Source organism: Hibiscus syriacus, unplaced genomic scaffold (genome assembly GCF_006381635.1).
Source record: "Hibiscus syriacus cultivar Baekdansim isolate YM2019G1 unplaced genomic scaffold, ASM638163v2 tig00111016_pilon, whole genome shotgun sequence".
In the NCBI taxonomy this organism is placed as follows: Eukaryota; Viridiplantae; Streptophyta; class Magnoliopsida; order Malvales; family Malvaceae; genus Hibiscus; species Hibiscus syriacus.
Genome location: NW_024062955.1, coordinates 92,885 through 115,094, shown reverse-complemented (window position 1 = coordinate 115,094; position 22,210 = coordinate 92,885). Strand labels below are relative to the sequence as shown.

Here is a 22,210-nt window from a genome sequence, read left to right as displayed (position 1 = left end):
CTCCAACAGAATCGTAAAATTATCTAAATCGTTTTTTAAATTCGGAAATATTTTTTTCCTCAAATAATCGGCTTGTGTTTTCGAAATCTGGAGGCAGCATTGATCATTTTGGACTATGTATAATCGAACATCTATAAGATCGCTCTTTATAAATGATAATGAACGTATGCATGCATATAAAAAAAATTAGTATTATGAGTAAATGAATCCCTCCGCATACATATCATTAATGTATGTATATTTGAAACTGCAACAAGAACCGATTATAACAAACAATAACAAGAGAGCTAAAATTCTGAGACTGCAATACCGAAAATGACAAGACACTCTTTCCAATATATCCTCTTTGTTTCGGAAAAGTAAACAGTTGAGAAACACGAGAGGGGGATGCAAAGCAACAGAGATGTGATTCACTACAAAAGAATGAACAATCATGTCTATCTAAACCATACCTCAATATCATCAGATGACCTCAAAGTTGACCGTAAGAGAGACTTTCCCTCCGGTATTTGATCGTTGTACTCGAAATCCTAAGATGCAATAACAAGGTGAATTAAGCGTTATCAAGGCAAGGTAAGAGATAAGACTAATTCATGACAATCAGCCGCATCATCATTCATCGGCACACCAACGGGAAGAAACTGTCACGAAGAGCTAAGGCAGAATCCTAAAAAAGAAACCCACTCCAGCCAATAGCTGATGCAGCCAACTATCTGTTTATATTCTATCTTCATGTAAGTCAGTACTGTGTCTTTATACCGGAACGCTTAGTCTATACGGAAAGAATCGTTTTGTGGCCTCAATGTCTCGATCATGATATGAGGGTATAGAACTAGGCCAGCCATAAAAAGTGTGAACTATACAACAAAAAGAAAGGAACATTAAACAGTTTCCGAGGGTCATATATCGGTAATGTGAAAACAACAAAATAAATGCCGTGAAACGTACCAGAAGAGGAAGGGTCAAGAAACTCCAAATAGGCCATAACGCAAAGCAGAGCCTGTATAAAAAAAGTTAGAAAAAGGTGAATGAATTTATAGATGCCACAACGAATCTATGAAGAAATAACACAATCATTTTGCTTACAAGCAAAACGAGACAAGTCCGAGCAAGGTAAGAAATGGCAAAGCAATGATGCATAAAAATTCCCACTTTTCGTCGAACCTTCTTACACTCCATGATAACATACTTGTATAAAAGAAGAGGGCAACATCCAATCCAATTCCAATTAAGCCAAGGTACAAAGGCATTCTGCACAGGAATTAAATGACATAAGATGATTGGTTTTTACATAAGCTGAATCACACCCATGAATATATATACAGTATCCCGATGTGGAGCAATGACAAACGGGAAATGAAGCAAATGTTGCAACTCATAACTAAAAGCAGTAGTAGGGCAGTAGGGCAAATCAGAAGTTAAACTAATCAATTGATGAACGAATAATGAAAATAATTTCATCACAAAATTAAAAAAAAAAAAAAGTCTCACTATCTGCTATATTACAGAGGCAATTTATCCAATGCATGTTAGATAAATTGGATGGAGCCTCAAAACAGTTAGGTTTGATTCACAGCCACAGCAGATAACTGGAAAAATCAAGAGCACGGGACAAGCCTCGGGGTGAAAGCACAATATCGTCACACAATTCTAAAGAAATATATCATTTAAGGCTTGTTATTCAACAGTATAACATGACTTATATACCTGTGTCAACCAATATCAAATAGAAAATATACAGACTTTCCAATTTTACATAAAAGTTCCACGAAAAAGAAAGAATAAATGGAAAACTATTCTAATTCAAACAGGGAAAAGATGCTACCAGTAAATATTCCACTGGCAATAATACCACAGAAGAAATCATAAGAAAATGTAAACTGCATTTCTTGCAAAAAGTTCAATATTTTTAGATCCCAGTTCTCAACAAAGCCCATCAACACCATTACATAAGAAAATGATCAGTATCACGGTAGCACTTTCTTGATAATACAACTGAATGAGGCCTCAGCCATAACTTTTACAAGGCTGTTGACACCACTCAGGACTATTGCATTTTAAATGTCAAAGGTTCTCACAGGTAGACTGTTAGTTACTTTAAAGGACGAACTTCACTTTTCTAGCAGTGGCTCAACATGTCCATAATTTGACTAACATGATGTCAAAGCTATGAAAAGGTACATAAAATGCATGATTCTGAGTGATTTCAATGAACATACATTTGGATATATGATCTCAACAGTTAAAAAGCTATTTATATCACGATTCCAAGGCACTTCAGCTTTTGAACCAATTGAAGCAACATTTCCAACGATCAGCGGAACCTTTAATTATTGTTTTATTTTTAACCAACTTAACTGAATTTAATTCCAGTTTTAACTAGCTCCAAGAACTTTGACATTGAGGAGACCAAATCAAAAATAACAATGAACCATGTGAAGGAAAACAACAGGATATTATCATTTATTCAACAGCCAAATAACAACATTCAAGCTTCATGAGCACTTAACTAACTCCAATATCTAACAAATCATACTACAAATACAATATGACTACTCTAAACCACACCAAGTTAAAACTGGATCCACTCAGTTACCTTCTGATTCGCTCATCGTGCCACAACAGATATATCAAATTGGAGTGCCTATCACCAAAGTAGATTATGAACAAAGCTGAAGCAATCCATAGCATATTCTCAAGAATCTCAGTCCAAGTTCTAGTTCTCAGAGTTTCCGGTGACAGAGGCTGTAACCTAGAACATGCATCATCTTCAAGGTCCTCATTGCCTGATGCATATCCTTGACTATGTCTTTGCCTCATATATCCACCAGCAACTGGTGTCCCACCAGACATCTTTAATCCTCTCTCAAAAGATTAATACCCCAAAAAGAAGAGAAAAAAACTCAAGAACTAAAAAAAACCCAACTTCCTGGGACGGAATTCCAAAAAGAATCTAGTGAGATGATGTACTTCCACTGTAGCCCCTTTCTTCGAATAAGAAATCTAAGGAATTAGAATCGAAAATTATAGAAGATTCAATGAAAAATGAAACCCACGGTAGAAATGATATTGGTGAAGGAACCCAGACGGCAAGTTCCAACTTTTATTGTCTAAAAAAATCAATAGAAAATCTTGAAAAAGAAGAAGAAGAATGACAACAAACCCATCAAAAGCCCCACAAAATCCCACAGAACCCAAACCCAAATACAGATTCGGCTTCCGTCGATAACAACGTAATAGTTCTCCTCCAGATTCTAGTCCAGGAACAAAGAAGAAAAAAGGTGTAATAAACCAATATTAAAGAAGGATAGTCGATGTGCCGTTTTGCTTTACTTTTATGGGCGACGACTGACGTGAACTCATTCGTTTCTTCTACTTACAATAAACATAATGTGTTGTCTTTTTATTTTATTTATAAATTTTGGATAAATTATATATTAGTAATTATTCTCAAATGATTATTTTAATTATTAAAATTTTATTGAAATTTTAAATATTTATTAAATAATTATAAATAATTATCATATTTTAATAATTGTTCAATAAATTTATTAAAATGATTATTTTAATATAATTATAACTTTTGTCTTTAGATTTTTAATTTTTTTAAAACTATTTTTTGCTAATATGGGATGATTAGAATAATATGTATTTGAATGACTCAATTATTTGAAAAAAAATACTCAAACACCCTTATAGATATTGTGCTCGAAAACAATACCTATATAAATATCAATTAATTATTTAACTATTAAATTCGTTTCATAAGTAAAAAAAAATTATTTTTTATTATATTTAGTACGTTGTTATTTTTTTTATAATAATAATAAAAATGGGTGGTTAACCTAAAATGAAGTCAATGATGTGGATGAGTCCTATGGGTCATCCGATGACGTTTTTAAAGATTATTGGTGGGAATGTGAATGGTCTGTCTCGTTTGGGGTTGACTTTGATGTTGGTAATTACTTTTTAGGTGCTTGAAAGGCAAGATTGGTGGAGGAATACTTGGCCGCCACTCCTCTAAAAACACATGATTTATCAACTCCCATATTAAAGGCAAATTTCCTTTCCCACACTGAGCTGGAATTTGAATCAGATTTCTTTTTTGTTGATTAATCAGAGTTGTATTCAACCAAAGAGTTAATCACCAGAAGAAGAAGAAGAAGAAGAAGAATACTGGGTAACAGTGTAGCTTTTGGTTGCATCAGAATCAGACATGCCCTCATTAGGTAAAGGCTTAGGCCTGTTCATGCTCCCGCCCATTCTCAATCATCACGTGAATGCCTTCCGTGGAAGCAAAAGTCAGAGTAGTAAGATCGGGACAGTTTTTGAGAAGAAAGTTCATTATTAATTATGTGATTTATCAAATTTTATTTTATTTTAAATGTAAATCCTTTGTGGCTGGAGAAAATATTAAAATAAGTCAGATCATTAAAGTGTAATTGATAAAATGACCTAATGACTAAAAAAATCAATGCATAAAATTTAATTATTAAATTGAAAATTTTTAAATTACAACTATTGAAATAGAAGTGAAAAGAAAATTTAATTATTAATTATGTATATAAACTATGCTTTTTTTTAAACCTGATAATAGAAGGGCCAGGCCCAATATTAACCCAAATCCAATTAACCAATATTACTAGGGTATAAAATATATTTTTTCAATAATAATAATAATATAATCGAACATTTTTTTAGTAACATATAATTTAACATATTCGTGAATAATTTCAAAATAAATAATAAATATTAACAGTTGAAATATTGTAATATATATGATTGTTTGATTGACATCATTTAAATAATTAAATGATTTGATCGATAAAATTAAAATATTAGTTATCATATTAAAAATTATCCATATTTAAATGGTCATGGATTTATTTTACCTTAATTTTTATTTATTTTTAAATATCAATTAATATTATTTTATTTTTTATCCTTTAATACCAAAATTACATTACAAAGGAAATATTGGAAAGCTTTTGGAAAATAAAAGAAATCAATGTCTATATATAATAAAATCCCAAGAAACACATAAGTTTGAGGCTTGTGCCCTCTCATACACACATTTTCAACTGTGGAAATTTGACACCAAATAAATAAAATAAAGTAAAACACACATAAATGGAATGACCATACCCCATAGCACACAAGCTTTTATGTGGTACATGTTCAATACTTACATTTGTTTGATCTTCTCTTCTTTGCTCCTTCCGGTTTACCGAAAACCCCACAAAATCCACAGCCCGAGACCCTAGGGGAAGGAGGATCGAAGCTAGGCGGCGGCACCTTCATCGTCGTCCGGTACATGTTCCCGTCGCCTCTGTTGGATCGGCTATGTTGATTGTTGAGTTTCATTTGGTTCAAGTCTCCTGATAAGAACTTGTCGTCCCATATCAACCCGGACGAGCCTTGTCGCCTGAACGATGTCGTGGACCGTTGCAAACCGCTCTGCTCCATCCCTTGAACTGCGATTCTTGGTGGTCCCAAAGGAAGTGAATTATGGGATTTGATGTTCAAAGCTCTTTTCTTCAATGTATTTTATAAGTGGAGAAGATGACAAAGGAATATGAGAAAATTCATAAAATAGCGAGTAAAATATGTGTAAGAATGGGATTTTTGGTCCACCATTTTTGCAAACTTTTAAAGCACCGAATCAAATATTGTTGGACCACAACAAACTGTCGTACTCATTGGTCTAAAATTTGGAATATTGAAGGCGGCCGGCCTATATAAATAAGAATGCTAATTAGTGACCAAAATGTGACAAAACAGAAACCATGTCACTATTGGAATGAAAATTTATTCTTATGAGAATGTTGATATCACCCTCTTTTTCTATACCTTTTAATATTTTTTAAAGAATAAAATAAATGATTTCAACGTTTTGATAAGTACAAAATATTTGGGTCAATTTGATAAGAAAAAGATTCAAGGACTAAAATGACTAAACTAGTAAAGTTCAGGGGCCAAAAGATTATAATAAAATAATATTATCAACAAAAAATGTATGCATTTGATTATAAAATAGATTTTTTTATTATTATAGTTTAATTTTAAAAGAAGTCAAAGAGTTATAAGCTAAACTTGTTGAGATCGTGGCATTTCTGGTAAAATAAAATTTGGTTCACGTTCAGAAGGTCAAGGAGTGAACTGAAAATTTTGGCGTCCAACAGCCGGTGGCGCAATGGTGAGTGGTGGCTGACAACAGAAGATTTTGCTCAAATTCAATGATTAAATTGATATTTTTTCTAAAGTTTAAGGGTTAAAATAATATTTGATATAAAATTCAAGATCAAATCAGTATTCTATCTAAAATTTAAAGGTCAAATTAAAAATTAACTTTCTTTCTTTTAATATATTATGTCATCAAACTAACCGTGATCAACGATTCAGTTATTGAAATATAAAAATTGTTAACGTTTGTAACAAAAATTTAATGATCAATAACGTGATTGAAACGTTTTTATAAATTTGATGAAGAAAAGTATACAAAGTAAAAACTATTAGTCCAATAATTTATTTTCAAGGAATTTATAATTTAATTATAATCTCTAAATTAATTTGCTGAATTTACGAGCCTAGTATAAATGTTAAAGCTGAAAACTGTGAATAGAGGGTTTATTTGTTGCCAATTGTTTTTTTTTTTTTATTGTATTGGATCTAGAGACGGTCATTTTATTCGGATATGACGAATTCTGACCTGATTAAGTTAGTTTTTTTTTTAATTTTGGATTTGGTCAATTTTTAGGATGCAATCGGATTAGGTTAAGTTCGTGCTTAGGGTGATAAATTCACCTGATATGATATTATAATTATTTTTATATATTTATAGATAATTATAATATTTATTTTTTAATTAAATGTTTATTTTATCTAATATAAATAAATCTAGGTTATGATCGGATAAGATTGAGTTCATACTTGAGTCATGCGGATTTTAACCTAAAATATCGGAACGGGTTAAGGTCTTTCTAAACCTGGGTTGGATCAGAGGTGTGGGTGGATGACTCCAATTTTTTAGTAAGATTCAGATAGACTAAAAATCCTATCCGAATCACCGGAGCCATCCCTACAACAGTTTGCCATCCCTAACTTGGTCTCATGGTGGCCTAACTCCTGAACTTTTGGGCTGAGCTAGAGGAAAGAGGGTGATATATGAACTATCATGCTTGAGGTTGTCCAAGAAAGCAACGCTTTTTCAAACCACTTGCAGAAACTGCAGACAAAAAGCTCTCTGTCATGTTCTTATTCATCGTCAGTGTTCAATTCACCAATCTTGTTTGCATATTTGTTCATTCACTCAGAGTAACCTGAACCCAAACTCTTCACACCAGTGCTTTTTGCAGAGCACCAGACAACTTTCCCTCACAACCATCAGGGTCACATGGAAAAAGGATTAATAATAATTGAGGACAAAGATAATAAATTGTTGTCTTTATATCTATGATTTGAACGGTGGACAATGGACCAAGATTCCCTTTTCATTGTCATGGGTGCACAGATGTAAAAACCCTCAAACAAGAAGGATCCTTGTCCCTGGTTTTGGAACTGTTTTAGGTTCTGAAATCTTTTGGTAAATGTTTACTATGAACTGTCCACAAGTAGTAGGTAGTTTATGTAGAGACAGAACTCGGTGTAGAATGTTGGTAAAATAGACCGTTGCAAAATGAGACGTTAGTATTGACTGGAAAATATTAAATAAAATAATCAATCAGAATGATAACCGCGTCGTGGTAATCCACTGCCTTAGAAGCAAATTCGCCCCAATGTGTGTAATCGCTACAATGGACAAACAACCCCCTGAGGTTAACACGGCTCTCCAAGAATTCGTACATCCGAAAATTGGAGTGAACTTGGTGGCATTGCTCTTCTTTCAACTCAAACAACACTCAAAAGAGATGAGTGTTTCAAAGCAAATGTTTTCTTGGGATGTCTAAAATGAATGAAATTGCTCACTATTTATAAGCTAAATAGTGAGGGCAAAATAGTCATTTCCAATACTAGTGGAAATACCTAACTTGAGCATATTTCCAATACTAGTGGAAAAACTTAACTTGAGCATTTTTCCAATGCTAGTGGAAATACCTAATTTAAGCATTTTTTCCAATATTCAATTGAGTATTATCAACATTCCCCCACTAATGCGAAAGAATTTTTTTCGTAAAGATGAGAGCAATGAAGTTAAAACACGAAAAGAGCAATAGCGAGATTAGTTGCTTAAGCACTAGTGAGCGTATCTGAAACTAGTATATAGTGATGATGAGCAATCCTTCTCTTAGATAAGTGAAACTAGTCTTGAAATTTCTAAGATGGGGGTAAACTCATAACACACAACTAACCCCTTCATCCACCAAAGTCCTCGATGTGTCTACAAAGAATATATATAAAAGCGTATATATGTTCTCTTTCCCTATGATTCTAATAAGTGTACTAGAAAAATAGCCCAACGTTTTTCATAGAAGGTGGCTAATCCTTCTCACTTATGTAGGTTATTTCATCAAGTTTATCTCAACATAAACCATTCAAACTGAGCTATGAAATAATTAAGAGCTTTTAAAATAGCTCAACCTCACAAAGGGTATGATGACTTTCTTCAAGCTCATTAAAAATGAACACCCAAACTCAAGGATAAGGAGTCATTAAGAATAAATATTCAACCTCATAATTCGGTGAATTCAATATGTCATTCTCACTAGGAACTCCCATTCAATATGTCCTTCTCACTAGGAACTCCCAAACTCTTGGGTTTGAATTCATTAAGAGTTTAATAAAAACTCATCATCTCAAGAGGTAAGTTCATCTAGTCCTTCGCGATTAGAACTACCCACTCAACTCTGGGTTATGAACTTATTAAGAATAGATATTCAGTCAAAATCTGTAAATTCATCAAGTCTTTCTCACTAAAACCACCCAAAACCTGGGCTATGAATTTATTAAGAGCAATTAAGCTCATCCTTGGCATGCACATTATTCATCATAGGGATAGGCAGTAGGAATGTGCACTATGAGTCTTTCCATGGTTTCGTTTGACCACATGGAACTTAGATAACTAAGTTGGGTATCCACCATGAATTCCTCAACCAATGTGCTTTAGACCCATCCCCCTCGACGAATCTAGGACCAGCTTCCTACTTAACCCTTTGGTAAGTGGATCTGCTAGGTTCCTTTCAGACTTCACATACTCTAAAGAGAGCACTCCATTCTTTATTAAGTGTCTAATTGATTCACGTCTTATGTGAATGTATCTTTTCTTACCATTGTAAGCTTGTTTTTTAGCCACACATATCGCATCTTGTGAATCACATAATAAAGAAATCGGAGGAGTCGGTCTTCCCCCACAACGGAATATTTGCTAACAAGCTTCTGAGCCACTCGGCTTCTTGCCCAACTAGATCAAGAGCTATAAACTCTGACTCCATGGTAGAACGAGCAATACAAGTATGCTTTGATGATTTCCATGAGATTATTGCTCCACCTAAAGTAAAAACATATCCGCTCGTAGAGCTTACCTCATCATTATCAAAAAACCAATTGGCATCACAATATCCTTCCAGTACCACATGATAGCCAACAAACTCAAGTTTCCAATCCAAAGTACCCTTAAGATACTACAGTAAGAGTTTAAGAGCAATCCAGTGTTCACCACTCGGATTATGAGTATGTCTAGTTAGTTTACTCATAGCATAAGCAATATTAGGCCAAGTAAAGTTCATTAAGAACATTAAGCTTCCGATTAATTTATCATATTCTGTTTGGGAAATGTTACTTCCTTTATTATTAAAGAGATATATGCTAGGGTCACAAGGGTTCAAACAGGGACAACATCAAAACTGTCAAATTTCTTTAACACTTTCTCAAGATAGTGTGCTTGACTTAAAGAAAATCCCTTTTCAGTTTTGATAATTTTGACTTCAAAGATTACATTGACCTTTCCGAGATCCACCATCTCAAATTTAGTGGACAAAAAACCGTTTGTTTTGTTAATGGACTCAATGTTAGAACTGAAAATCAACATGTCATCAACATACAAAACTTATGATAACGCAATAACATCATCCGAACCATTCACAACAAAACCAAAACTAAGTATAGTTTTATGAAATTTCTTGTACCATTGTTTCCATATAGATTTCCTTATCTAGATCACCATTCAAAAATGCAGTCTTAACATCCATTTGATGTACTTTCAACTTATGAATGGAGGCTAGTGCAAATAATGCACGAATCGTTGAGATGTTCATAACGGGGAAGTAAAAATCAAAGTAGTCTAAAACAAACTTGTGAGTGAACCCTTTCACAACTAGCCTTGCCTTGTACCACTGGATCAAACCATCTGGTCTCATTTTCTTCCGGAAGATTCATTTGCTACATATTGGTTTAAATCCTCTAGGCAAGTCAACTAATTCCCAAGTATGATTAGACATTATCGATTCTAGTTCATCATTAAAAGCCCTTTTCTAGCATCAATAGATCTTATAGCTTTTTTTTAGGATCCTCATATAATATTTAAGCTATATGATCAGAAATAGAGTCTAAATTATTTATCTCAGAAATAAAGGAAGTGATAAAAATTGATCCAAATAGCCTTTTACTTATTCTAGGCTCGAAATCAATTTCTTGAGAAGACCTAGCAGGAATACTAGAAGAAGTGGATAGAACATTTTCTATTTGAGTTTATGCATTTAATCTACATTTTAAGACATCAATATAGCTATGTATACACGTTAAAAGCAATAAATGTTTTTTAAATCAGTAAACACAATGAATGCTAATATAGTATAAAGCTAATTGCTTTATACATGAAAGGAACCGAAATAATATTCATACCAACATTTCATGCATTATTATGCATTAAAATCCCCAATGAATTATTAATAAATATTGCTTTTATTATACTATTTGACTAGTATATATTGATAATAGCCTAATACCATTCGAAAGCAATAAACACACGTCTCCATTATCTTTTCAGTTTTGCAATATTTTAATACCCAAAAACTTGTATAGCTATTAAAGAATGCTTAACATCTGTTTCCGATCATGCATTATTATTGCATTCCTCACAAACGTTTAAAAACATTATAATAATGCTTTTGCAAAGATTTAAAGCTTTTAGACACTAAAAATAGCATTAAAAACGTTTGAAGATATTATTCTAACAAGCATCGTTTTAATCATTCTTAATGAGAATGCACACGTTTCAGAATCAACAACCATTTCTTTCTCCCATTTTATTGGTAAATCACAAAATTAATTTGAAATGGTTTAGATATATTATTTATACTAACCTTTTGATTCTTACCATTCCCAGAGGTGGAATACATTCCAAATTTGCAAAGTAAAGACACGATCTCATGCAGTGCCATCCATATTCGATTTGGAAAATTTATCCTGCCTTTGTAAGAATCATGTGTTAACAACAGTATAATGAATTTGTTTCTATATTATTGGTAAAATAGACTGTTGCAAAACGAGGCGTTAGTATTGACGGGAAAATATTAAATAAAATAATCAATCATAATGATAACCGCGTCGTGGTAATCCACTGCCTTAGAAGCAAATTCGTCCCGATGTGTATAATCGCTACAATGGACAAACAACCCCCTGAGGTTAACACGGCTCTCCAAGAATTCGTACACCAGAAAACTGTAGTGAACTTGGTGGTATTGTTCTTCTCTCAACTCAAACAACACTCAAAAGATAGGAGTGTTTCAAAGCAAATATTTTCTTGGGATCTCTAAAATGAATGAATTTGCTCACTATTTATAGACTAAATAGTGAGGGTAAAATAGTCATTTCCAATACTAGTGGAAATACCTAACTTGAGCATATTTCCAATGCTAGCGGAAAAACCGAACTTGAGTATTTTTCTAATGCCAGTGGAAATACCTAATTTAAGCACTTTTTCCAATATTCAATTGAGCATTATCAATATAGAACAAAACCAAACCCATGTTTTTCTGTACAACCGATGAGAGAGGGAATCTGTCTGAATCCAAAAGGATGTCGAGTTCATGTCCAGCACAAGTGAAATCCCAAGCTCAAAATTCACTGATTAGCCGAGCAAATACTGTGGGCATAATTGGAGGGGTTTCTGTTTTGTCCACTCTTGTTTTCCTTGAGAAACTCGTGTGGTGGAGCTCGAGAAATGGAGAAGAGAGTGTGCCTTTTGTGGTCTGCAGCGATCCAGCCATCGATGGGGTGCTTGTTTCTTCATCTTTCGACGAAACGGATCTAACGAAGCGATTATCCTGAATCTCAGGCACAAAAGAGTGTTCCTCGAAGAGTCTGGCGCTCGATGCATGGTTATGCCATGCCATATCTCAAATGCATGGCATGAAAAGATATCTGATGGCTGCTCATTGCCGTTTTTTCATATTGGTGAATGTGTTGCCGAAGAGCTCAAGGAAGCAAAACTTAAAAATCACAATACTGGGAGTAATGTGCGGATCGGGGTGCTTGCCACCAGTGAGATAACTGCTGCTGGTTCTTACCAGGAAAAGCTAGGGAATCAGGTATGTCAAATTCTATATATGTATGTGTCATGTCCAAGGAAACAAAGGACCTTTGCTATGAAAAACTTTCACTATGTTCATCCTGAGTACAATTGTATTGTGCTGAACACTTAAAGTTTTCAGGGGTTTGAGGTTGTCTTGCCAGACAAGGCAACCATGGAACACATTCTAGTTCCCGCTATCTACTCATTGAACAAACGAGACATCAAAGGGGATCAGAACCTCTTAAGAATCGCAATCCAGGTCCTTTTGATAAGGGCTGTGAATGTTGTCGTCCTTGCCTCCGATGAACTTCAGAATATTTTACCTTGAGAAGATCCGTTTCTCAAGAAATGCATCGATCCTATGGACGCCTAAGCTAGATCAATTATAAAATGGGCTAAATCTGAAAAATAAGGTGCACCAGAAAACTACTTGATCTCTTGTAAGGATATTTGACTATCAAGTAACGCACACCAAATTGTTCATTTAGATTATCAGTCAGTAAAAGGTAATAACATATGAATATGATCAAATGATCATTAACAGATATTAACTGCCCTGGTTTTAATTGCAGAGTCTACACTTCTGCAAGATCAAATGATGTGTTTGAAACAAATAATCATATGAACGAAAAAGTTCGAATGTCCCAAGTTTCGACCAAAAATTTAAAAATCATATTTTTTTCCATTGATAATCCAAATTTCAAGACACTTAAAAACAGACAATTAAACTATTGCTGTGATTTTCATACTCATGATCTGAGACAATTATTTGATCTTGTTTCAGCCCCTCCAAGGAAGGATAACAACACCATAGCTGACCAAAAACGTATAAAATTTGAAAAGGGCATATGATTTTCTCTTCCAAAAAGAGTTCTCAACTCGAATTTTAACTCAGCCCTCCACCTGACTAGGTAAATTGTGCACCAATGGCATATCTTCGAGCCAATCCCCATAAATCCTATTGATTTTCCTCTGTCCTTTCCACTTCAACAAGCATTTTTTAGCCTGGCCATTTTCATCCAAAGGGGAGCTCAACGTCACTGGAGGTGGATCATTGGCGGGGAGGCTGTGAATTTTTGATGAAACCGAACCAATTCTTGTCAAACCAGAACCCGAATTCCCAAAGTCACCATCAACACGTCCATTCATGCCCTGCAACTCTGATTACAAAAATAGGCCACATGAGATAAAGATTTGTGCAAAGCCATATGAAACAAAGAATTGTAATGGCATCGAAAGCCATACGAAACGAAGTCTTTTTTTCTTGCTCACAGATATGACATTTTGACGACAGTATTAACATTTCAAATATAGAAATCTCTTCTAAAATCAAATTTAGAAAAAGATCATTAACAAAATTCAAGAAGGAAAACCAGTAATTGAATTCTCTTAAGTTAAAGCATAAATAAGAAATCATTTAATTTGGTCAGTAGCTTAGTATTTAACACACAAAATGTGCTTATACGCTTTCTTTAAAAAAATACCAGCTAATGTTAATATTATTCTTCTTAATTTAAATCAATAAGTTGCAAGGCACAAATATTATGATAATTCAAAGCTTGAACAAAAATATTAACATGAAATATACCTGCTTGTCCATGAGCAAAGTGGCATTTCTCACCAAAGGGACAATGACCTGTTATCTCCCACTTCGTACATAACTTAGTTTTCCAATACACAGGATAAACAGGTTTCATATTTCCTCGAAAAGAATCTGAACTGTTGCTGTTTGCCGGCCTATTACCTTCAGATTGGTCGGGCACAATTCCATGTCCCGCAGGTGGACTGGTTGTTCCAATGCTAATAGCTGAACTCTCCCTAAACCTCCCAATATCATCCCTGAACTTCGATGGATCTTCATGAAGAAAATTACATCTGTCCCCATATGGACATTCCTCTCCGTTATAGAACTTCTTACAAAGCTTCATCCGATGAATAATCTTCTGATCATCATCCCAATTCCCCGATGGGTGTTCTTCCTCACGACTACCGACGAGTTCTTGCCAATTCGGAGGAGGCTGACGCAGGTCCTCAATGCCATGAGCAAAGTTACAACCTTCACCATTCCTACAAGTACCCAATCTGAATTTCGCACACATTCGAGTTTTGAAGAAAAATATTAGTGGTTCCCTTATTAATAGGCGGATTTAGGGGCATCCTCGGATTAGTATGATTTGTAGGAGTACATTGCACGATATTAGATTGGTTATCCTCGGAATGTCTAGGTCTTTTGAATGGAGGCGATTGTTGTTGTTGTTGTTGTTGAAATTCGAAATGTGGCTCGAATTGCCAATCATTCATGGGAATCCCAGGCCAAATCCCAATGGCATCACTGCCAGCATAAGTTGATTGGGGCGTTCTCATAAAGGAAGATTTAGAATAATTCATACTAACAATTTCAAAGGTTTCAAAATCGAATCCAACTCTATCCCAAACACTATTTTTAACTCTCAATTAAAATCAAGCAAAAATCAACTGCCAGACCGAATTCGGATCAATGCTACTGATTATTAAACCTAACAAAGATGCAAGACAAACAAAATCCCAAACGGATAACAATTAAATTATACACGTAACGAATAATTGTACCAAGATCCAAACTTTTTCTAACAAAAATAACAAACCAGATTGGATTTCAATGAATATAACAAACCGATTAAAAAGAATAAAAGAATGAGTATCTGGAAGGGAAATGAATGGTAAACAGAAAAAGCTTACCAGTATCAAACGAATCCAAATTGAAAAACTTGAGAATGTAGATAATGAATGATCAATGCTCAGATAATACTAAGAGTACCCCGGGATGATAATTTTGAATGAAAAACGAGTTCATATAGAAATCTTAAAGTTTTAAGTATGGGAATTGAATAGAAGAAATCGGGGAAGAAGTTGGGTAGAGATAGAGGCAGTGCAGTATGAAAAATGGAAAAGCAGGAATGCAGTATACAAATATATATAGAGAGGATAGGTCACAAAGGTCAAACAAAAACCCTAGCCGCCTTAGAAAAAAAGATCCTAATTCAGAAACAGAAACCCTAAATCTTAAAAGGAAAAAAGGGTTCCTCAACCTCCAAAACCCTGCCGTAACGGCCTTCTATACCAGCCACTACTTTTTTTTAATAAATAACATGTAAAAATTTTAACTTGTTTTATATATATATATATATATATATATGGTAAAAATAATGTTATTTTCTTTAGAAGTTCTTAATTTTAAGTTGTTGTTTCTGCAAGATGTGTCCACGTTAATTTTAAGATCCTATGTTCGAGTAGTTATACTTGTGAATGTGTGTTCATTATTAGCATCTAAGAAAAATTCTAAACCAATACTAACTTATAATCCTATTAAATTATTTTTTTAGAAAAAATAATAATAATAGCTGCCTCAAGCACTAAATGTTTTTATTTTTGGTTACGGAAGGAAGTATGTATTCAGTCCACTGCTACATTAGTAGTCTCTCTCCAAATTATAAAATTATATTTTAGATCAAATTGAAATAAAACAGTAAAATATAGATTTCAGACTTTATTAAACCATAAAATTAGCGTTAAATTGTTTTTTCGATTTTTTCGATTTCCTTACCAGGTCTAACCCAGATTGCACTCTCTGGTTTCATTCCCATAGTCGAATTGTATCCTTCATCGGTCATTCGTGCGAAAAGCACAATGGCCTCGTCGGCCAGCCTGTGCATTGCTGCTAGTCCACATATCATTGCGCCAAACTTTTCTGTTTCTTTCTATTAAAGGCTTGTTGTTTGCGCTGCTTCTACACTTCCACACTTTGCGTATATACCAACAAGACTCATGCAAATAGAGATGTTATTTTGTTATATTTTGATCGGATCTCTTTTGTAAATTATATTTTTGTTAATATATTTTTTCTATCCAAACCTTTGAAAAAGATCCTCCGTTTATTGAAGTTGTCGGAATTTTGTATCCACCAGTCAACCATGATCTCTTGGTATGGCTTCTAATATGTACACGTGACCAGATTGAACCATATCGACAATCATATTTATTTATCTTGTCAATCTTCAAATATACATCATGATTATATGTTTGACATCAATACTAAAGGTTTATATATAAATATTCATGTAAGGTTAAAGAAGACATCGTGATTTTTTTTTCTTTTAATCTCTCGACGTCATGTATCACCTTCTTCAGTTCACATGAATCATCGACTACGATTCTCCGTTCAGATCGAAAGGATAAATTACGACCATCGTTTTCTCATCTAATTGAACCACAAGACTTGCAACATTATGGATGCATAGTGAATCTTGTAGGGCGAGCAGGGTTGTTTGACGAAGCAGAAGCTTTGATTCAGACTATGGAAATGAAACCAAATGGTGCAATCTGGGGTTCTTTGCTTGGACCTTGTAGGGTTCATAAACTCGTTTAGGTGAATCAGTGGCCGAGCGCCTTCTCGAGTTAGAGCCTGAAGATCCTGGGGTTTATGTTCTCTTGTCAAATATCTATGCGGGACTGTAAATGAATCCAGCTTAAAATAAATAAAATTGTATTTGTGTTTGTTTATTTTTTAAGATGTTCGGTTCGTGTTCGGTTATTTATTTTTGGAGGTGTTCGTTTTTTTAGTATTCGCAAACATGTTCGTTTAATATTTACAAGCCAAAGAAAAATAATAAAATTATACCATTGGTCTATAATCTCCTTAACCTTCACAATTTGAACTTCAAAGTTCACCTTTATGTTCCATTTAATTCCTATTTTCATAAATAATTAAAATATAAAAAAAGGAGAACCAAGTAAATGAACTTAAATGAGCTTATAAACAAACTTGTTCGCTATAATAAACGAACCGAACACACTTCTATTTGTGTCCGTTCGTTTATTAAATGAATATAAAAAATAAAACTCGTATGTTTAGTTTAATCAACAAACATTATACAAACAATATGGAAAGTTATTTCATTTATATCCCTACTAGTACGTGAGACGATGTACCATGTCTGCTGCCATGAATATCAACTTATTAAAGTAATGCAGCCATGAATATCAACTTATTATAGTAACGTTGAGCAATAGGTCTTTCATATTGCAATCGTATGTACAAGGTGAGTTTAGGATTGTATACTTAAATTTTTCTATTTTTATCCGTTTATCAAGTAAAATGAATGATTATAAATAAAATTATAAAACTCGTTTATAATAAAAATTGAAATCAACGGATTTATTAAATAGATGAATTGTAGAAATATCCCTTTCAATCAAACATTTAATATTTTCTCGAGTTGTGTTTTTTTCATCCTAAACTCAAACTGACTTTAATATTTTCTCGAATTATGTTTTTTTTTTCATCCTAAACTCAAAATGACTTTATTCTCAAAAAATTTATCCCAAACCCGAATTTTCAAAAAATAGAAATAAAAATAATCTTTATAGAGGAGTGGACCATGAAAGAGAAGTCATGTGAGAGAATCAAGTTTGTCTCAAGCTCTGGGGAACCCCAAACCCATCAACAACATGCATTTGCAAAGAAAGCAGAATCATATGCTCACCAAAGATCTCTTGGTCCCCCAACCATGTCAAACTTCTTTAATACCAATAGTTATGTACACATGAACCAGAACCCGCAACCACCATAGCTGAGCCCCCACCACCACCATGTTTGGCTTCATCTCGTTTTCGCATACCGACACTTTTTGACATTATCGAATCACATTCTCACACATGCCATGAAACAAATTGCAGACGAAAGGGCAAAGAAACTATGGAAGAAAGGGAATTTTATACAAATATCGGATGTTTTTACATGAAATCATAGCAAATATTTGGAATCCGAGACCGAGAAAGGGCATCGAGTTTTTACAAATACAACATGGCCTGAACCTTTATTGCCAAACCACACTCAAATCAAGAATCAGGGTGGAGTTCAAAATCCTACCTATATGTCTCTATAACAACAATACCAACAAATGGTTCACTGTCCAATGTGGAAAAACAAATGTAGATATAAACTGTGAATACAGAAAATAGAGTTATTGATGAATAAAAACCTTCAATCCGGCATCTCGATGCGAACACCTGGAATGGTACCCTTAACCATTTGCCGAGAACTGCACAGCCGAAAACCAGTTTTTTGTCAGTGGATACAAAGAATACTGACTTAATTATATCACCATCGGTTTTCTCTCTAGCTTCGGTGCGGCATTAGCTCATCTGCTCTCCGATTAAATCTAGACCGACTAGGAGAAAAGTCACGCCCTGGAAGAGGAGGAAGTAGAAATGTACTCCTTGTGCTGCTAGCAGGCTCCTAACCGAAGCTGTAAGTAGGAGGAATGCCAGAGTGAGCTCTTTCCTGTATATCTTATTGACCCTCTTAACAGGTATGGGAGCCGCCTCTTTCTGTTCCTTTAATCGGTTTAATTCAGTGAGCTCACTTTCTGAAGCTCCTCTCTGAATTTGCAGCTGGTTCATTGTCTTCGATTCCCTCTCGGCAGAAGCGAGTAAGTCAGATTCCGATGACCTGCCAGCCTTTTTGGTCACAACCCACTCATAGGAGCTACCCAACTGGAACAGTCCCGATACCATTGCATTGAATTTGGTCACGGACATGGTGTTTTCAAATAGAAGGTAAGGAACAATGAAAGGGAATGATTTGGGGGCTGGAAGAATGTTGAGGAATGACATAAAAACAGGTACATAACAAATAACCCAAACAGGAAGCTCGGCCTCCGGGACGAACATGGTTAGAGGAAGAATTATGCAGAACAATGTGAAGGAGTAGAAGGGAAGGATAAGTTTCCTCAACAAAAAGAAAAGCAGTATTAAGTTTGCTTTTTTCCATATCGCTATCTGCAGAGTTATGGCATTAAAGGTACTTAAGTATACTTTAAATAGATCATAAATGCCAAATATTGAAAGTCATGTAACAATGTATACCTTGGAAGTTATGATCGCTGGAAGGCATAAGCGGAAGAGTTGCATAGGTCCTGAATGCCAGCGATGTTGCTGCTTCCTGTATGCTTCATACGACTCCGGGACTTCACAAAGGACCTAAAAGTTTTATACAATAACTAACAGCAGTCAGGACATTCCCTGAATCTTCCACCGAGGGGTTATACGCTTTATGTCGCATGTATGACAATGCAAGGGTGAAAAATAAGAGAACAGGATCATATGAAGTCAATACAAGCAAAAAGAAATTAAATTAGCACCTTTATATCATTAAGGAAGAAGAATTTCCAACCATTGAGATGTGCACGAATGGCTATGTCCATGTCCTCTACAGTTGTCCTTTCAAGCCAGCCTCCGGATTCCTCGAGAGCTTTAATTCTCCAAACTCCAGCAGTTCCATTAAAACCAAAGAAATTTAAAAACACACCATTAACTTGTTGTTCGACTTCGAAGTGGAAACATAAGTTAATGTTCTGGAGACGAGTCAACAAATTCTCATCCTTATTGACAAAAGCCCATCTAGCCTGAACTAACCCCAACTCAGGATTGTCCTGCAAGAAAAATCCTGATAAGCTGATAACAGGCAAGGAACTTGAACAAAAATGATTCCAGTTTGTTTCTTTTCACCTTGAAATGCGGCACGGTTTGCTTTAGAAAATCCGGGTTAGGTTGAAAATCAGCATCAAATATTGCTACAAACTCATAGGCCTGTACATACTCGCAACTCATGGCAGAATTAAGATTCCCTGCCTTGTAACCGGTTCTTATCAGACGATGTTGGTAAATTATATTGACACCCTTTTGGTTCCATTTAGCAACCTCTGCTTTAATTAAATACCGGATGCTTTCGTCATCAGAATCATCAAGTACCTGAATCAATAATCGATCCTTAGGCCAATCAAGTTGGCAGACAGCAGAGATAGACTGCTCATATACCTGTATGAAATCGGCGGAAAAGGCAATCAACATCAAGAAAAACAAACACAATACGCCTAATATTACCATACTCCATTCTTGGATGTCCTTGGCTCCTAGTTAAGTCCTATCTATCACAATTTGCGGCGACATGTTCGCTAAGAATAGCATCATAATATGCCAATATTTTTTCGATACCGATGTCAATTTCCATTACATAAGCTTCTAACTAAATTCATCACTGAAATCTACAGTCTAACCAATGTAAATTGTCAAAAAACTAGAGAAAAGGAGGAAAATTGAGTACCTCTCTCTCGTTACACATTGGGATTTGAACAAGAACCATGGGATACACATCGGCGGATCGTTCCACATCATCGGACTTGAACGGATCCCCCTCAATTCTGGGTTTAATCTTCTTGTACTTAATCCAAAAGCAGCCTAAGCTAAGTATCAACCGATCAGCAGATTGGATAAGAAACAGAGCAACACAGAAATTAGACAAAGCTTGAATCGGCGGTGCAATGTAATTGGCCCGAACCGACAACCAAGTGACATAAACCAAGTGGAGCAGCCCCTGGATGTCACTGCTCATCGGAATATGCAAACTGGGATTCCGAAAATAATGCCATCCGTTGAGATAAGCGAGCAATTCGAAGCACAGAATTGCGATGGAAGTCACTAGGAAGAGTTTAATGACAATGAACAAAACTTTCCCTTTCCCCATTTTTTCACTGGCCATGGCAACATCTTGCCTGAAGATCAGCCTTTTGTTGATGGCTCCGAGCACTGCCCAAAAGAGTGAGGCGATCCAAGCGACACAGCCGACGGCACGGTGAGCCTTGAGAAGTAAAACCCAAGTCACTTGCTTGGCGTTTTTGCCTCTGGTTTTCTCCACTGGCCGGAATGCAGCATCGGGGGCGTCGATTTCCACCACCGAGTAGTTCGGGTTATCCATTTTTACCACCACGGGCGTCCCTTTCTTCGCTTCAGTTGGCCACCAATTGGAGAAATCTAAACTCTGAGCCATTTTCAGTTCACTGGGTCTGACTCGGATCTCACAAAGAGCAGTTTAGCAAAAGAAAAAGGAACCCAGAGTTCAGATGGTGAAAGAAGGAAGCTTGAGAGTATCCATTGTAGAAGAGAAGGAGTGTTTATAGTGTGAGGGTAGAAGAAGAAGACAGACACAACATGGGAAAACAAATTTATGAGGAAAGGTATATGATGCTGTAAGAACCCAAACATCACGCCATCTGGTTTTATCTGCTAATCATCCAAACAATTTTTTTAACCGCACATCCATAATTGATGTAAGAAACCAAACGTTTTTTTTATTAGACTGCTTAACCTGTTATCCAAACAAAGTTGATTAATCCAAAATACTTTGGTGCTTTGCACAATCCACTCTTAGTTGTAAAAAAAAAATTCTATAAAGGATAGATGTGTTAATTTGATTTGATTATTCAATTCTATTTAATTATAAAATTTTACTTTTAATTTATTAAATAATTTTAATAATAAAAATATTTTTTTTATATTTAAACAATTACGTGTTACCTGAAGTGATAGGAAATTTTTAACTCTTGTTAGTCAAAATCTAATTTTGTCAAACATAAAATCAATCGGACCAACTTGACTCGTCCAGTGTTATGTGATGTAAATGGTCAGTGAACCATAAGAAAACAACAACTCAATGATTTTAAGAACACTCAATCGCGTGAATTAAACTGTGCATAATTATTATACTTATTTTGAGTTTAAATATCAACGATCGCATAGTATTTAAACGTCCATTGTCAAATGATTTATAATCTTTATAACAGATACTACCTCTTTTAATTATCCTAGATTAATAAAAAAAACACC

The 22,210-nt window shown here is 34.8% G+C and overlaps 4 protein-coding genes and 1 pseudogene across 4 annotated transcripts; 1 reads left to right on the top strand and 4 right to left on the bottom strand.

Moving 5' to 3' along the window:
- Positions 1-248: 248 nt before the first annotated feature.
- LOC120150205 lies at positions 249-2,853 on the bottom strand. The gene is made up of 5 exons (XM_039162897.1): positions 2,597-2,853; positions 1,087-1,251; positions 949-1,000; positions 697-857; positions 249-663 (listed from the first exon to the last, which is right to left on the bottom strand). The coding sequence occupies exons 1-4, from the start codon at positions 2,851-2,853 to the stop codon at positions 768-770; spliced, it is 564 nt and encodes a 187-aa protein (XP_039018828.1). The 3' UTR covers positions 249-663; positions 697-767.
- Positions 2,854-5,178: 2,325 nt separating this feature from the next.
- Positions 5,179-5,466, bottom strand: LOC120150184 (uncharacterized protein At1g15400-like). Its single transcript, XM_039162887.1, has one exon. The coding sequence runs from the start codon at positions 5,464-5,466 to the stop codon at positions 5,179-5,181; it is 288 nt and encodes a 95-aa protein (XP_039018818.1).
- A 6,507-nt stretch (positions 5,467-11,973) lies between these two features.
- LOC120150210 lies at positions 11,974-12,917 on the top strand. The gene is made up of 2 exons (XM_039162902.1): positions 11,974-12,524; positions 12,648-12,917. The coding sequence occupies exons 1-2, from the start codon at positions 12,312-12,314 to the stop codon at positions 12,834-12,836; spliced, it is 402 nt and encodes a 133-aa protein (XP_039018833.1). The 5' UTR covers positions 11,974-12,311; the 3' UTR covers positions 12,837-12,917.
- Positions 12,918-13,174: 257 nt separating this feature from the next.
- On the bottom strand, positions 13,175-15,258 carry LOC120150209 (annotated as a pseudogene).
- Positions 15,259-18,257: 2,999 nt separating this feature from the next.
- On the bottom strand, positions 18,258-21,410 carry LOC120150179 (probable xyloglucan glycosyltransferase 5). Its single transcript, XM_039162883.1, has 5 exons — positions 20,652-21,410; positions 20,057-20,365; positions 19,690-19,980; positions 19,415-19,528; positions 18,258-19,327 (listed from the first exon to the last, which is right to left on the bottom strand). The coding sequence occupies exons 1-5, from the start codon at positions 21,372-21,374 to the stop codon at positions 18,683-18,685; spliced, it is 2,082 nt and encodes a 693-aa protein (XP_039018814.1). The 5' UTR covers positions 21,375-21,410; the 3' UTR covers positions 18,258-18,682.
- Positions 21,411-22,210: the final 800 nt, after the last annotated feature.

Excerpts from the sequence above, each read along its gene's own strand:
- LOC120150205 (XM_039162897.1), bottom strand. The coding sequence starts at position 2,853 with ATGTCTGGTGGGACACCAGTTGCTGGTGGATATATGAGGCAAAGACAT. Across the intron at positions 1,001-1,086 it reads GGACTTGTCTCGTTTTGCTT|GCTCTGCTTTGCGTTATGGC; the intron begins GTAAGCAAAATG and ends TTTTTTATACAG. Across the intron at positions 858-948 it reads TCTTGACCCTTCCTCTTCTG|TTCACACTTTTTATGGCTGG; the intron begins GTACGTTTCACG and ends TTTGTTGTATAG.
- LOC120150184 (XM_039162887.1), bottom strand. The coding sequence starts at position 5,466 with ATGGAGCAGAGCGGTTTGCAACGGTCCACGACATCGTTCAGGCGACAA.
- LOC120150210 (XM_039162902.1), top strand. The coding sequence starts at position 12,312 with ATGGTTATGCCATGCCATATCTCAAATGCATGGCATGAAAAGATATCT. Across the intron at positions 12,525-12,647 it reads AGGAAAAGCTAGGGAATCAG|GGGTTTGAGGTTGTCTTGCC; the intron begins GTATGTCAAATT and ends TAAAGTTTTCAG.
- LOC120150179 (XM_039162883.1), bottom strand. The coding sequence starts at position 21,374 with ATGGCTCAGAGTTTAGATTTCTCCAATTGGTGGCCAACTGAAGCGAAG. Across the intron at positions 19,529-19,689 it reads TCTTCCTTAATGATATAAAG|GTCCTTTGTGAAGTCCCGGA; the intron begins GTGCTAATTTAA and ends TAAAACTTTTAG. Across the intron at positions 19,328-19,414 it reads CAGCGATCATAACTTCCAAG|ATAGCGATATGGAAAAAAGC; the intron begins GTATACATTGTT and ends ATAACTCTGCAG.